The sequence below is a fragment of the Schistocerca americana genome, chromosome 1 (genome assembly GCF_021461395.2).
Source record: "Schistocerca americana isolate TAMUIC-IGC-003095 chromosome 1, iqSchAmer2.1, whole genome shotgun sequence".
Taxonomy (NCBI): Eukaryota; Metazoa; Arthropoda; class Insecta; order Orthoptera; family Acrididae; genus Schistocerca; species Schistocerca americana.
Genome location: NC_060119.1, coordinates 1,028,440,158 through 1,028,457,462, shown reverse-complemented (window position 1 = coordinate 1,028,457,462; position 17,305 = coordinate 1,028,440,158). Strand labels below are relative to the sequence as shown.

At 43.2% G+C, this 17,305-nt stretch overlaps 1 protein-coding gene across 3 annotated transcripts in view; it reads left to right on the top strand.

The window, feature by feature from the left end:
- The window catches only part of LOC124616545 (beta-arrestin-1), a 493,320-nt gene extending 476,820 nt beyond the window's left edge, over positions 1-16,500 (top strand). For 2 of the 3 annotated variants that reach the window (XM_047144881.1, XM_047144874.1), the window contains 4 exons: positions 1,451-1,594; positions 14,225-14,311; positions 15,350-15,502; positions 16,384-16,500. In XM_047144881.1, coding sequence (XP_047000837.1) covers positions 1,451-1,594; positions 14,225-14,311; positions 15,350-15,502; positions 16,384-16,471 — 472 coding nt within the window. In that variant the 3' untranslated portion in view covers positions 16,472-16,500. Of the gene's footprint in view, positions 1-1,021; positions 1,163-1,450; positions 1,595-14,224; positions 14,312-15,349; positions 15,503-16,383 lie in introns of all 3 variants that reach the window. The other variant, XM_047144866.1, reaches the window with a different exon arrangement.
- The last annotated feature ends 805 nt before the right edge of the window (positions 16,501-17,305 follow it).

Sequence of the window (17,305 nt, the reverse complement as noted above, 5' to 3'; positions counted from 1 at the left end):
CATATGATACAAGTGACACGCAATCACCTGACCATGTTCAAAGTCCTTGAGCTCTGCGGAACACCCCATTCTGTTCTCTCATGATGTCTAATGACTACTGAGGTTGCTGGTATGGAGTACCTGGCAGTAGGTGACAGCACAATGCACCTAACATTAAAAACATATTTTGGGGATGTCCGGATACTTTTGGTCACATAGTGTATTTGTCATCACATTTATCGTTCTGCATGGGGAAAGCTTCTGTGGATTCTCCACATAACTGAAATCTCTTTAAAAATGGTAAGAGTGGAAGGGGAAGGGGAAGGGGAAAGGGAAGGAAAAGGAAAAGGAAAAGGAAGAGTAGTGTACAGGTGCGGACAGAGATAATGGATTCTGGTGGAGTGTGCAGGAACTAGACTGTGTGTGTTTATATATATTGGGGTGCGATGGTTCTTTCTTTTTTAAATATAAAGTTTCTAAATTTGCTTGCTTCTGAAACAGTTACTTCCTGGTGGTAAAGTCTTATTTAGGGAAGAAATCTGATGTCTTCTTGCTGGAGAGACAAGTTGTTTGTCATCGATTAATACTGTACCTAATCCCCATGATGAACACTAAAACGTAGAGAAACAAAGTTTGGTGTGGTAGGAAAGCCTTCGATCTATTTATTACTTTATTTGTAGGATTTATTCATCAGCTGTTTCTCAGATGGAGTGAGAAAACAAATTATACACAAAATTTCATAATCTTGTTAAGCTGGAAAATAAAATTTGAATATCTGGTGATAAAATTTACTTCTTAGGTTACTCTCCTTTGCTTCTGCAGTTCTGCTCACTTTTGAGTAAATTGTTCAAATGAAATGTAACTGATAAAAAGTGGTTCTTATTTTCTGAACACCTCACTTAAGGATATGCTGTACATTAATTGTATTAAACACTTTTTTTATATTGGTAAGCATGTATTTTTTCCCCTCTGTTATGCTCTAAATGGTTGTTACTGGAATCTGTTCAATGGGGACAGTGGTCTGACCTTGTTGACGTTACAGAGCATGCGTGGTGGGGCCAGGCTTCACCCTGTCGAAAGTGTTCTTGGTGAAGCCATTACTGGCCAACAACAAAGATAAACGTGGTCTGGCGCTGGATGGACAGTTGAAGCATGAGGGCACGAACCTCGCCTCATCCACCATGTGAGTTTGATGTGGCAGGAAAGGGCATGACTTATGGGTGCTCTTGAGTTGAATTTATTCATTAGTTGTTTATTTTTGTTTCTAGTGGACTGGGAAAATACTGAGTTGTATTTGAAGACTTTGAAATATAAACTGTAAGCCACAAGACATGTCCGTTGGCTGTTTCAGTTTATGCTGTAAATGACAGGCGGGGAAATTTATTTTCTTTGCACCCATTGACATGCCCATGACTGCCCCACCGAGATTGAAATATATTGTTTTATCATGGGTTGTATTCTGTGTGCCTAGAGAGGGCTGTCCCATCGGACCAGGGTTCACCTTGAGCAAAGTGTTTGTGCTGACGCCCCTCCTAGCCAATAACAAGGACAAGTGGGGCTTAGCTCTTGACGGACAGTTAAAACATGAAGACACGAATCTTGCCTCCAGCACTTTGTAAGTCAATATTTGAACAGGGTCTGATGTGACTTTCATATATTTAATTTTCTTTGTTTTGCTTAGCTATTTGTCATCACGTTTATCGTCCTGCACGGGGAAAGCTTCTATGGATTCTCCACATAACTGAAATCTCTTTAAAAATGGCAAGAGTTGATTCAAGTAGACTTCATTGATTGGAAAAGACTGTCACACTGTTGAATATGAATATAACTAGTGAGAAACTATCCCTTAATAGTTCTTAATGAAACAGAATGATAAGAGACACACTGAAGCCTCCTCAGACCCTCTGTGATGTTTACTCTGCTTGGTTCTAATGTTAATGTGCTTCATTTCTTGCATTTTGCTACAGTGTATTGTAATGCTGGCTAATGCATCTGAAAGGCAAGAACTACATCATTACTGTGGCGTTTTAGACATATTAGTTTGCTTTTGTTACATTTGTGATCCTCCCAAGTCTTATTTGAGCATGCTTCGCATGTTTAAAATTGAGGGAAAGGTGCCTAGAGTCATTGTCTTGTCAGTAAATAATATAAACTTTAGAGCATGATAATTGACATCGATTTCATGTAAATCTTCATTTAGTTATGTTGAAGGTACCACTAACATATATATATATATATATATATATATATATATATATATATAATGGAAGGAAACATTCCATGTGGGAAAAATTATATATAAAAACAAAGATGAGGTGACTTACCGAACAAAAGCGCTGGCAGGTCGATAGACACACAAACAAACACAAACATACACACAAAATTCAAGCTTTCGCAACAAACTGTTGCCTCATCAGGAAAGAGGGAAGGAGAGGGGAAGACGAAAGGAAGTCTTCCCCTCTCCTTCCCTCTTTCCTGATGAGGCAACAGTTTGTTGCGAAAGCTTGAATTTTGTGTGTATGTTTGTGTTTGTTTGTGTGTCTATCGACCTGCCAGCGCTTTTGTTCGGTAAGTCACCTCATCTTTGTTTTTTATATATATATATATATATATATATATATATATATATATATATATATATATATATTTTTTTTTTTTTTTTTTTTTTTTTTTTTTTTTTTTTTTTTTTTTTTTTTTTTTTTTTTTTTAATGACTTACTGAACGAAAGTGCTGGCGGGTCGATAGACACATAAACATACACATGAAGCTTTCGCAACAAACTGTTGCCTCATCAGGAAAGAGGGAGAAATTGTGGAAGGATAAATAAACTATGTGCTGGTCTGACACTTGAAATTGGGACATTTTACTTTCACGGGCAAGTGCTCTACCAATTGAGCTATGCAGGCACAGCTTATGACCCACCCTCATGGATTTACTTTCTTTGAGTACCTTATCTCCTATCATTCAAACTTCATGAAGTTCTTGTGTATATGTTGTAGGACTAGTGATCCTGGAAGAAAGAATATTGCATAGACATGGTGAAGCCTCAGCCTGTGCGATTGCTTCCAGAATGAATTTCCACTAAGCAACAGAGTGTACTTTGATTTGAAACTTCTTGTCAGATTAAAACTGTGTGCTGGACTGGGGTTTGAGCTTTGCCTTTTTTTGTAAAAGTGCTCTACTGGCTGAGCTATCCAAGCATTACTAATGGCCAGCTCTCACAGTCTGTGATAGGCAATGGCCCCAGCTTCAAGTTCTGGTCTGGCAAACAGTTTGTCTTCTAGGAAGTTCCATATCAGCACACACACACTGCTACAGAGTCAAAATTCATTCTGGAAGTGATATATATGATTGAACAGTAGTGTTAGCATGGCTGAGGAAAACTCGAGACAGAGCCTAAGGGTCATGTGACTACTAATTGACTGCCAAACAATTTTCAGTGCCTCTCTGAGAATACTTCACATTGACGCTTCATTATATTAACAGTGATTTGAAATGTCAGCATTTGAACTGTGTGGATGAATAGTTTGATTCTGAGATTCCACTGTGTTGATTGTGTCTACCCTGAAGCAATCTTGACGACACTTTGTATGGACTGTGATTAGTATTAAAGCAAGATAACAGACTTCCATAGCTTACAAAATGATTTAAAAATGAAATATTTTGATTCTGAAATAATGACACTGACAAGTTTTTCTCCAATATGAACAGTTTAGTTGAAATTATTGACTTTCCTAACATTACATACCAAGGAAGTTAAATTCTTTTGTCACGTTAACCATAGCAACTATTCATGGCAAAAGTGAGACAATGAAAGGACTGTAATATTTTATAATGAAGTCCATCTGCTATCTTTTCCGTTTCTGTTTGCCAAGGTACATCGTCAAGAACCTTCATAAAAATGCCAGAAATGCACACAGTATCTGTGAAAGTTATATGCAGTGTATTCTGAACTGAAACCCGTGAAGTTGTATGGAAAATATTTAGAATGTATTCCACCACAAATTTGAAGATTTCAATAATGAATGTCCCAAAACTCCTGAAGTGAGTGCTTAAGCCACATTGACACTGACATGATGCTACTTTGGTAATAACTGAAGCCCAGGGGATGAATACTGTGATTGAAAGTGCGCATTGGCAAATTGAAAATACTATGGAAAAACAGCAGGCATACTTAATATTAAAGTTTACTCATCTAAACACATTTTGTAGCACATTATGAGAAGCAATGACTGTCAGTTAGCTTAAAGTGTAATGGCAGTATTAATAAACTGCTGCCCTCAAATTCATGAAATTTTTATCTGGTAATACGGGAAATGTACATATTAATGAAAATTTTATGTCCCAAAATACAAGATACATTAAAATCTATTAAGCATGAGAGCTGTATCAGAATTAGGTTGTTATGTATGATCTACCCGCTAAAATGAGAGAGAGTGTAAGTTGACTACATTAACTTTGGTCAGTATAACTTTCCCCTTTATTGGTGAAGTCCTGGAGGTCACTACATCTTTCAAAAAGCTCTCAAATGTCAAACTTTAAACTTAACTTGAATAGCCTAATGGCAGTGTAACTGATCACAATAAGTGAGAAATCAGAGTACGAGTTTTAACCAGCACAAATTTTCATTGTCGTCTTTCCATTATACGACTGATGGTGTCCCATATTCACAACTACGATTTTATTTCTTTGTTCACAAGTTTTCGGTTCCTAGCTGTTTGAGTGACCTTCCACGACATAGAAATATTACTAAAATTTTGACTAATTGTTCCATAAATTCAGTTTTATGCCATTCACAATAGTTTAGAACTCATTTAGGAGACTGTTTCCCTTGCTATAGATGGCTGTTGTTTGTTCGTTGTCTAGTAGCAACTGTGTTACTAACCAGTAAGTAAATTAAGGAAACGAAGCCACTCGCCTGTAGCGAACTAGTATGTGAAGCATATTAATGCGTAAAAGAAAAGGCTATTCACAGTACCTTTCGAGCTCTTGGTCTTCTTCTAGTGAAGGTGTTTTTCTAGTGAAAGTGCCTGTGGGACCCTCCCGCCAACTCTTCCCCCCTCCCATCATCTCTCCCTCCCCCTCCTACCATTTTTCCCACCCCCCCCTCCCGCCATTTTTCCCACCCCACCTCCCGCCATCTTTCCCGCCCCCCCCCCCTCCCGCCATCTTTCCCGCCCCCCCTCCCGCCATCTTCCCCCCCCCCCCTCCCGCCATCTTTCCCACCCCCCTCCCGCCATCTTTCCCACCCCACCTCCCGCCATCTTTCCCACCTCCTCCCCCACTCCCGCCCTCTCTCCCACCTCCTTCCCCACTCCTGCCCTCTCTCCCACCCCTCATCCTCTCTCCCCCCCTCACCCTCTCTCCCACCTCCTTCCCCACTCCTGCCCTCTCTCCCACCCCTCATCCTCTCTCCCCCCCTCACCCTCTCTCCCTCGCCTCGCCCTCTCTCCCACCCCGCACCCTCTCGCCCTCTCTCCCACCCCGCACCCTCTCGCCCTCTCTCCCACCCCGCACCCTCTCGCCCTCTCTCCCACCCCGCACCCTCTCGCCCTCTCTCCCACCCCGCACCCTCTCGCCCTCTCTCCCACCCCGCACCCTCTCGCCCTCTCTCCCACCCCGCACCCTCTCGCCCTCTCTCCCACCCCGCACCCTCTCGCCCTCTCTCCCACCCCGCACCCTCTCGCCCTCTCTCCCACCCCGCACCCTCTCGCCCTCTCTCCCACCCCTCGCCCTCTCTCCCACCCCTCGCCCTCTCTCCCACCCCTCGCCCTCTCTCCCACCCCTCGCCCTCTCTCCCACCCCTCGCCCTCTCTCCCACCCCTCGCCCTCTCTCCCACCCCTCGCCCTCTCTCCCACCCCTCGCCCTCTCTCCCACCCCTCGCCCTCTCTCCCACCCCTCGCCCTCTCTCCCACCCCTCGCCCTCTCTCCCACCCCTCGCCCTCTCTCCCACCCCTCGCCCTCTCTCCCACCCCTCGCCCTCTCTCCCACCCCTCGCCCTCTCTCCCACCCCTCGCCCTCTCTCCCACCCCTCGCCCTCTCTCCCACCCCTCGCCCTCTCTCCCACCCCTCGCCCTCTCTCCCACCCCTCGCCCTCTCTCCCACCCCTCGCCCTCTCTCCCACCCCTCGCCCTCTCTCCCACCCCTCGCCCTCTCTCCCACCCCTCGCCCTCTCTCCCACCCCTCGCCCTCTCTCCCACCCCTCGCCCTCTCTCCCACCCCTCGCCCTCTCTCCCACCCCTCGCCCTCTCTCCCACCCCTCGCCCTCTCTCCCACCCCTCGCCCTCTCTCCCACCCCTCGCCCTCTCTCCCACCCCTCGCCCTCTCTCCCACCCCTCGCCCTCTCTCCCACCCCTCGCCCTCTCTCCCACCCCTCGCCCTCTCTCCCACCCCTCGCCCTCTCTCCCACCCCTCGCCCTCTCTCCCACCCCTCGCCCTCTCTCCCACCCCTCGCCCTCTCTCCCACCCCTCGCCCTCTCTCCCACCCCTCGCCCTCTCTCCCACCCCTCGCCCTCTCTCCCACCCCTCGCCCTCTCTCCCACCCCTCGCCCTCTCTCCCACCCCTCGCCCTCTCTCCCACCCCTCGCCCTCTCTCCCACCCCTCGCCCTCTCTCCCACCCCTCGCCCTCTCTCCCACCCCTCGCCCTCTCTCCCACCCCTCGCCCTCTCTCCCACCCCTCGCCCTCTCTCCCACCCCTCGCCCTCTCTCCCACCCCTCGCCCTCTCTCCCACCCCTCGCCCTCTCTCCCACCCCTCGCCCTCTCTCCCACCCCTCGCCCTCTCTCCCACCCCTCGCCCTCTCTCCCACCCCTCGCCCTCTCTCCCACCCCTCGCCCTCTCTCCCACCCCTCGCCCTCTCTCCCACCCCTCGCCCTCTCTCCCACCCCTCGCCCTCTCTCCCACCCCTCGCCCTCTCTCCCACCCCTCGCCCTCTCTCCCACCCCTCGCCCTCTCTCCCACCCCTCGCCCTCTCTCCCACCCCTCGCCCTCTCTCCCACCCCTCGCCCTCTCTCCCACCCCTCGCCCTCTCTCCCACCCCTCGCCCTCTCTCCCACCCCTCGCCCTCTCTCCCACCCCTCGCCCTCTCTCCCACCCCTCGCCCTCTCTCCCACCCCTCGCCCTCTCTCCCACCCCTCGCCCTCTCTCCCACCCCTCGCCCTCTCTCACACCCCTCGCCCTCTCTCACACCCCTCGCCCTCTCTCACACCCCTCGCCCTCTCTCACACCCCTCGCCCTCTCTCACACCCCTCGCCCTCTCTCACACCCCTCGCCCTCTCTCACACCCCTCGCCCTCTCTCACACCCCTCGCCCTCTCTCACACCCCTCGCCCTCTCTCACACCCCTCGCCCTCTCTCACACCCCTCGCCCTCTCTCACACCCCTCGCCCTCTCTCACACCCCTCGCCCTCTCTCACACCCCTCGCCCTCTCTCACACCCCTCGCCCTCTCTCACACCCCTCGCCCTCTCTCACACCCCTCGCCCTCTCTCACACCCCTCGCCCTCTCTCACACCCCTCGCCCTCTCTCACACCCCTCGCCCTCTCTCACACCCCTCGCCCTCTCTCACACCCCTCGCCCTCTCTCACACCCCTCGCCCTCTCTCACACCCCTCGCCCTCTCTCACACCCCTCGCCCTCTCTCACACCCCTCGCCCTCTCTCACACCCCTCGCCCTCTCTCACACCCCTCGCCCTCTCTCACACCCCTCGCCCTCTCTCACACCCCTCGCCCTCTCTCACACCCCTCGCCCTCTCTCACACCCCTCGCCCTCTCTCACACCCCTCGCCCTCTCTCACACCCCTCGCCCTCTCTCACACCCCTCGCCCTCTCTCACACCCCTCGCCCTCCCTCTCTCTCTCTCTCTCTCTCTCTCTCTCGCCACACCCCTCCCCCCCCCCGCTCTCTCTCTCTCTCTCGCCACACCCCTCCCCCCCCCCGCTCTCTCTCTCTCTGTCGCCACACCCCTCCCCCCCGCTCTCTCTCTCTCTGTCGCCACACCCCTCCCCCCCTCTCTCTCTCTCTCTCTCTCTCTCTCTCTCTCTCTCTCTCTCTCTCTCTCTCTCTCTATACACCTCCCGCCGCACCTCCTCTACCTTGCCATTTCCCCTCACATGTTCTACCCTTTCAACTGTTTTCGTCCTGGTACACAACTGCTGAATTGTCTGTTGGAAGACATGTCTCGCAATATCCTGTTCTACTCTCCTTGTAACACTTTCCCCAAGTACATCATCCAGGCATCTGCTCTCAATAATTCATAATTAGTAGTCAGTCTCACTGCAACCAAGGTAGTGTTTATTTGAGTGCCCGTGCAGTTGGTTATTTGAATGTGTGTACTTTTGCTAGAGAAAGGGTAAGAACTCGAAAGCTATTGTGAGCTCTATTTCTGTTGTGTGTCTATGCACCTTACATTAGTGGTTAGCTTTGCCTTGTTTTAGTATTGTTCCATCCAGGATTTTACATTATTGTTGTTTTTGATCTGTGGCTTCCTCACCACCTTCTACTGACAAATTTTCAGTAGGTAGTTATACTGATGGCACACTTTTACTTTGCACCTGAGTGAAAGATGCTGCGAGTGGAAGCTTGTGATTGGTTCATAACTCACTGGTTGCTGAGACAGGCCCCACCCACTTCTCGCAGCATAGCCAGCTTATAGGTTATAAAAGCATTGAAGATGTAATGGATTAATACTTCGCAGAATTGACAGAGCATGGTTAGTGAGGTGCTAGAAGGTCCAGGTATAGTCTTTTTGCGCATTTTTGCCATGGTTGGCAATGACCATGAACATTCCCGAGCAGCACAAAGTTGGGCAACTTCCAATGACCATAGAGGGGCAAAGTAAGTGTGCGACCAGTACATAAAATTGGTAATGAATATTATCATTTTGGAATGCTACGTTGATGTTACTGCCAATCTTAATAATAAATGCACTTCTCTCCTTGTGTTTTCAATGGATGTAATATTTCCTCCTCATTTTGTTTTTGCTTTAGTGTGTGTGTTTATATAGCAATATTTTTCTGTGCCACATTTTTATATCAGTGAGAAATGTTAGTTGTGAGTTGAATTACTCTCTTTCAGTTCTGAGGGCATTCTGTCTCACAGTCTTGTTTAGGATGAAAAGTCTTTAAGACTTTCCAAATGGGTTCAGACTCAATTCAGAATGAAGCACCATTTAATTACTGCCTAAATTATTTAATAATGTAAAACTTCTTTGGTATTGTTTTGTCTGGTAGTTATCTTTGGTATCACAGAGGTCTAGTGGAATGCTTTTTATTTGTGCAAAAGACTGAGTCTGTTGGTAGGACAGCAGTGTCGTTGGTGTAATTGTCTTCTGTGATTGGTTTTCTTGTTTCATGATTACATTACATTTATTTATCTCATCACTCAAAAAATGCCCCTTTCTTCACCAACTGGCCTCAGGTCCTCTATCATGATGTTATAATTATGAATCTTAAGTCGTCGTCATGTAAGGAGGGCATACAAGAAAAGAAATGTCTTGCAGTTGTTTTCTGAGAGAGGTGCATGAAAGACTGTTACATGTTCATGAACTGCAAGTGAGTGCTATTCAAAGGAAAAATCAACACCATCATCTCCACCTTCCTTCTACCTTCCCCTTCAATTATTTGTACTGCACTCAACAATATTTTCTTTATACAGTAACATAGTTTTGCCCAGGGCAGCATCATCAGTGTTAAGGAGTGCCAGCTCATAAATTATGTGGTCTGTTGTTCTTTTTGACCTGTTTAATAATGTTGAGAACCCATGTTTCAGTTGTCACATGTTTTTGAATTGTGGAATCAACTGGCCATTTGGGCATGGTTGTCTGATTGACATAAATATGACTACCATTGTGTAGCCCAAACTCCTAGGGCTTCCGCTTTAGAGTTGCGCAGCAGGACTATTAAGCCTCTACAGAGACTAGACCCCTAAATAGTCAGGTGAACTCTGCACATCTGCAATCAGTATCTCCTTCAGGACTAGGATACTATGTGCTTTGCCCAAAACATTCACCCCATTGCTATTGCATTTTCAAGAGAGAAAAAGAATAAAGGAAGGAAAGAAAGGAAGAAACATAAGGAGAAAATGCCATTGTCTTGACTTGAAAGTGGGTCTCATTTTTCCAAGAAGTGACCTACTTGTGGTGAGTCTGAACTTGTTCACCAAGGCCCATTTACTATGAGACAGATGATGTCAAGCTCCAAACTGTCTATACACTGCTGTGATGCAACCATTGGCAGCCAAAGCATGAATAAGCTCATCCATAGGAGTTTTCTGCTTGGTGTCAGTTGAGCTGTGGTTTCTGATTTGTGAAGGCTTCGTTCTTATTTGCCATGTATATATACATGATATCCCCTGTTAACCATAGACACATCATGGTGGGAACAATGCCAAGCACTCGATTGCCTTGGACTAAAAAATGGCTCTGAGCACTATGGGACTCAACTGCTGAGGTCATTAGTCCCCTAGAACTTAGAACTAGTTAAACCTAACTAACCTAAGGACATCACACACATCCATGCCCGAGGCAGGATTCGAACCTGCGACCGTAGCGGTCTTGCGGTTCCAGACTGCAGCGCCTTTAACCGCACGGCCACTCCGGCCGGCTGATTGCCTTGGACTCACTGTTCCTGAGGAAACTACTCCATATTCGATCTATTGGTCAAGTTTCTCAACCTTCACACAGAACTTAGTGATAGTACCTTTGTGTACACTCATGTCTCTCAGCCTGGCCATGGTGTCAGCTATGCATTCATCATTGGCATTTTTGGTATCTGCTCAGTATTTACAGCAGAGCTCTCACCTCATTTCAGGCCATGCAGTATACTGGGCAACACAGCATAAAAGACCACAGCATTGACATAGACAAATTTGATGTTCTAACAAGGGAAGGCAACCTTGCATTGAAGACCCCCTGGGAAATGATGAAAAATTAATGTGGAAGAAGTGGTACTAGAAGTAGGTGGATAAAGAAAACGAAGGAAGAAAAATCCAAGATTTTCAGAAGAATGTGAGCAAAAAGTGAAAGAAAGAAGAGCGGCAAAGGAGAACACCTACAAGAGGATTCCAGTGAAAGTAAAGAAGCATCTGAAAACGTTAATAGAGAAACTAAAAATCTTCTCAGAAGGAATAAGAGAGAACATGTGGGTAGTGTAATCAAAAGACCAAAGAAGAATAAAAGGGCTGGGAATAAAAGAGGTTTTTACAGATCAGTTACATTTTTCAGAAAAAGATATATACCACAGATGTGTGGCATCAGAGATAAAAGTGGCAATACAGAACTGGAAAGATCCAAGGTATAGAAATTTGGAGGGAATATTTTGAGGAGCTTCTAAATTTTGAATATGGAAGTGAAGAAATGGAGCAACAACATGATCATCAGAGGGTAGATCCCTTTGTGGAACGATCGACAATGAAAGAGACAGTAGACTCAATCAAAATACTGAAAAACAATAGTGCTCCAGGAAGAGATGGCATATAACAGCTGAATTGTTTAGGAAAGGAGGAATAAAAATTGCAAAACAAATACACAATGTTCTTACAAACATCTGGAATGAAGAAAGAATGCCAGAGGAGTGGACAGAAGCAGTAATAATACCAGTTCATAAAAAGGATGACAAAAAACGGTGCAGGAACTACAGAGGCGTCTCATTAATTAGCAATACCCATAAAGTGTTCTCAAATATGCTCGAGACAAAATTAGATCCATATTTAAAAGAGATAATAAATGAGAAACAAATGGGATTTATGAAGAATCATTCAACCACTGACCATATATTAATACTGAAAGAGGGCATATCCAAATATTGGAAGTACAACAAAACAATGGCAATACAGGTTGTTGATTTTAAGAAAGCCGTGATACTATATGCAGAGATAAGTTGTGAGAGAAAATGGAGAATATTTCAAGGCCTTTGACATAAAAACAGGAATCAGGCAAGGAGATGGAATATCACCCCTCTCATTCATCATTGTAATACAGGAAGTGTTACACGCAACAAGTGAAGCAGAAGAGGAAATTAAAGTGGGAACAAAAATATATTTACTGGTCTTTTCATATTGCGTAGCGGGTAATCTCTGAGTATCTTGGTGACCTTAAAATACTAGCAAAAAGACTTTCAAAAAGGAAAGGAAGCTGGATTAGAAGTAAATGATGAGAAAAATATTCATGAGGTTAGAATGAAATTACAGAACAAACAGATGGGAAACACTGTAGATGGATAACCATACGTTTGAAGAAGTTGGCGAGTTTAAATATCTGGGTGTAGTAGTTAACAACGAAAACAATGAGAAGCAAGAGACCGAGGCGAGGATCAAAAGCTGCATTCACACTCTGCATCATACATACTCAACAAACTACCGTCATTTAAAATTTTTTAAGGAGGAACCGAAGTAAAAATATATAAAACTGTAGTCAGACTAGTATTACAATATGGTGTAAAATATGGAAAGTAGATAAATGCAGGGAGAGAAAGATAAATACAGGGACAGAAAGATAAGTTTTTGAAAATTAAGTCCTGCGAAAGATATTTGGACTAATGTATGAGGGAGGAGAATGGTGAAGATAGAAAGAACAGGGAGCTGTACAGTGAACCGGATTTAGTTGTGGGAGCCAAAAGAAGAAGACTAAGATGGACCAGCCACATCTATAGAAGAGAGCAGGGATCTTTACTGAGAGATGACTCGTGGAATAAAACGGAAGGCTGAAGAACTTTAGGCAGGCTGAAAATTAGATCGGGAGACTAGGTCGCCAAGGATCTCTAGGTACTGGGAGTAAGAAAGGATGATGCCGAAGGCGGAATACTGTGCAAGAGGCTCCTTGACGAGGCCAAAAATAAACTGCAGTTTGTGGGGTCAGAAGAGTAAGAGTACAGTAGAGTAGCAATATGGCAAAGGACATTTAATCTTTAGTTTGGGATATCCATTTCTATGCAGCGTTTTTTGTGTACTCTTCTCCAAGAGGAAGTCCTTGTTCTTAGCTCTCTTTCTTTCTGTCAGTTGGGTGTAACATGTAGTCGCTTTTAACTCCTTTTTTGTTGTAGTGGTCTAAGGTTCTAACATTGGCTTCTATGACCTTATTTGTTTTTGTGCCATAACACAAAATGAACTAACCCTATTGTTTTGGACAGTATTATATTCAGCACCTGCGTAGTTCAGAGCTGTACTCCACATAAGCTGACTAGGCATAAATAATTCTATGAAACAAAATAATGAATGTGATTGAAGAACATTGTTCATCTGATTGCATTAAAAAAAAAGTGAAGGATTTTCTCTGTAAGACTTTCATTTAGACTACAGAAAAGAATTGGAGAACAGTTCTTGTACAAAAGAAGTTCCATTTTCACTATCAGATTAGGTATGTGTCCATATGGGTGTGTTGGTTGCTTGAGTGTTTTTTAAGTGTCAGCATTTATTGTTACTGTGTGAAAACGCACGAATCTGTGAGAAATCTTCCAGTATTGTTGCCAGTTTGAAATTCACTTTGATAAAGTTAGTAAAAATCAAATGTGTCCATCACTGAAGATGTACTATCAAAAGAAACAATTTACAACGGACTTCAGGACATTTTTAAGAAAGATTTAATTATGGACATTGCTGTTAAATTTTCAAAGTAATGTACATTTACAGGAATGTCATTACTTTTGACACAGTCTTCCAATGAATCTGCAACCATGTTGGCTCAGTAATATAGGAATGTCATTGCCTGTATAGACTGTATAATTCTTATTAGGTTGTTCTCATTAAAACTGAGTTGCAACTGTTGTTTTTGAAATCATTTTGTTTTGGATTGCTGCTGCTTTTCTTGCATGTCACTGCTTGGTATTAAAATTGTTTTGCTAATTTTCCATGTTTTTGTGATGCATGGAGTTTTTGAATGCAATAAGAATGAAGCTAGTCTGCTCAATGGACCTTGTAGCAAAAATTAATTTGGTTTTTTAACAGTTAATGCTGAAAATTGCTAAAGATGTGGTGAGCATTGTAAATATTTTAGAAAGACTCTATTATCCATGGTAAAGATTGAGGACAGAGATTATTTTTTTAAAAATGTTAATCTTTCATAAACCTCAATTGTTGTCCAGTTCATATCTGGTCACATAATTTCAGTGTTCCTCACTATATTATTCAGTGATTAGATGTGGAACTAAAAGAAAATGTAAAAGATGGGGTGCTGGGTTATTTTACTACAGTTATGTACTACACTAAGATTGTTTCGGTAGTATCATTAATAGAAGATCCTTCATTAATTGCAGAGTTGCAGATCCTTCCCAAAGAGAGAATCTTGGAATAATTGTGCAGTACAAGGTCAAAGTGAAGCTCTGTCTGGGTGCACTTGGAGGGTACGTAGAATGTTAATTTACAGTCCCAAATTTCATTTATTCCTTCCTTCCACTTCTTATTCTCACCCTTATGTTCTTAGCTGTTTGTATATAATCCAAAATTCATTTTGTTAGTAGCAATGCGTCTTAAGTCTGTGCTGTTTCCTGTACCTGTAATTTGTCATTGTAATACTGAAGTACTGAATTTTCGAGTGTTTATAATAAGATATTAACTGCTTTCCCTTTCTTGATTTTCTTTACACTTTTCCATTTTTTGTAATTCTTAAAATTTTTAAGCATCTTTTTTAAACTTTCCATTACTATGCAGATTTATTTTATAAATTTCAGATGTATTGTTTTAATGTAATAAACAGATTGTTAATAACCTCTTATCACTGTTATTTGTGCTGATCATTTGTTCCTTAAATTCCTCAGATCTACAGAAAATTATAGTAATCTAAAACTAACATAGTCAACATTTGGTTGTTGTTACAGTGTATTAAAATAAGAGTGGATATTGCTGTTCAGACTAGATTTACATTTTCTTAATGAAAAAATGCAAGATTTTTTTATGTCTGGAGTTTTATTTTAATTCAAATAATTCTCCAAAGACCCTGGTCTGATATCTGCTTAAATAAATTTCATGTAATAGCTCTTCCTCTTATGGTATACTTAGTTTGCTGCTGAAATATAAGTAATTTATTTTATTACTGGTAACAGATTTTTGCTGCAGGTTAAGAGGATTTGCTTTTCTGTAAGTGCACTCTCACTGCTGCAGCCAGATGAGGGACAAAAAGAGGGATTGGGCAACGAGGAGTTGTTAGTTGTGGGAGAGATAAACAGGTGACACTCTGAGGCAATGATGAAATGGAGATTAATGCTTACAGTGAATCACAAAACTGAGGCAGTACCAATTTTTAAACAGCCGTTGTTGTTGTTGTTGTTGTTGTGTGTGTGTGTGTGTGTGTGTGTGTGTGTGTGTGTGTGTGTGTGTGTGTGTCAGGTGGGAGGGTGACAGCATTACAGTTATGGGATATACTTTGTAAATTTCAATTTCAGAGACTTGATTGCCGAGCTGCCGTTTATTCTGATGCATCCTAAACCTGAAGAAGAGCCAGCACCATCTACAGCCCGGCCATCTCCATCACATGCAGTAAAGGAAGATGGTGAAGATGTTGTGCCTGTTGACACAAACCTTATCCAACTTGATACGTAAGTATTTCCTAATGGTCTTTGTTTTATTGCACAATTACACCAACGAGCCAGAAAAAGAAGTTTTTTTTTTCTTTTATATCATTCTTATGTCCACCCATTATACAGATTTAGATTTTCTGTGGTTTGCTTGAATCTATTAAGGCAAATGCGGGCTTGGTCAGCTCGAAAATGCACCCCCTTCTTTCTTTTTTGTAGTCCTCATAAACATCATATTTTTTAACAACCTGAAAGAGAACATTGTTATTGTTTATTGAACTACGGGAGAAATATTGAGGCATATGGTAGCTATGCTGATCAGTGGAAATGCTTTCCAAATGGATGCATGCATGTGCGTGTGTGCGTGCCCTCCCTCTCTCTCTCACACACACACACACACACACACACACACACACACACACACACAAAAAAAACCTCTTGTGCCTCCTGGCTGCTGTGTCAGTGAGAATATTCGTTATTTATGTGGTGGGTATTGATTAAACCTTGTATGTGTATTAGTATTAATTTTGAATAGGGATACTAAGCAGTAACATTCTAGTTGTGTGTCACTGTTATATTTTTGCTTTTAATAGAGAGCTTCAATTCTCCTGCATCTGTCCTGTCATTTTCTGTCCTTTCTCCCATTACTATCTTAAATATGTTGCTGAGAGTCTTACACTGTATATCAAATTCAGTTGCTTCTTTATATTAGATTATGAGATGAAATTAGAAATTATGAATTACTGAATGGATAAAAATAATAATGTGGTCCTTGTAGCAGCAAACTGCTTTGTCATAAATCTAAACGAAAACTTACATAACTTGAGTTTTACTTTATAATTGACTGCTTGTATTGTTAAATAGTTATGATTTGAACTGTTGTTTGCTCATTATTTTCACAGGGAAGGAATATGCCCTGATCAAGATGATGATATAATCTTCGAAGATTTTGCAAGACTGCGATTGAAAGGTGCAGAAACAGATGCTTAAAAATGGTCATCGTTGGGGGGGGGGGGGGGGGGGGGGGGAACAAAAAAAAAAACACTTCGCTTCTTCATTGTGCACAGAAATTACTTTGTGTGGAGTAATAAGTGACACTGCAATAATCACAGCAGTGAATACTTTTAACTTGAAGGTTGCAACTTCCATTTGAAGCTCTGGGGTTTAACTTGTAATTTATGTGCTTCTTGAAGTAACCAGAGGTTTCAGACAATAGAGGAAGTGATAATGGCATATGTGGAAGGTGGGGTGGCATTTTCTGGTGTTAAGTGATTAGTACTGAATAACAACATAGCCATTTTCATTTTGATATTTTTTGTATTGCATAGTAATACAACAGTCCCTTCACCATATTCTACTGTTACCTTACATTGCTACACATTATTTTAGTTACGTGTCATCAGTCTGAGCATTTTAATTGGTATTTTTAGTGAACACACGCTCTCGCTCTCGCTCTCTCTCTCTCTCTCTCTCTCTCTCTCTCTCTCTTTCTTTCTTTCTCATATGTTGACCTAGTCAGGAGATAAGGACTGTAAGATACTTGCCGTTTGTAAAGTTTTTAACCATAGACAAGATTCTGTTGTTGTTTCTTATCCTGTAGGTAATGACTTAATTTAAACTGGAATAATAATCCAGTTGCTGTAGCCTGCAATAATGTAACACCTTGTTTGCCTGTGCACATAGGCCAGTACATGATAGTCTATAGAGGTGATTGTGTATTGCTATAGATTGTGTTCCTCTTTAATCCAGTCACCAGAGATCAATTTCTTTTTGTTGCTGTATGTACTTTTGAGTGTAAAAGAAACTGCAGAAATGTTTATCAGT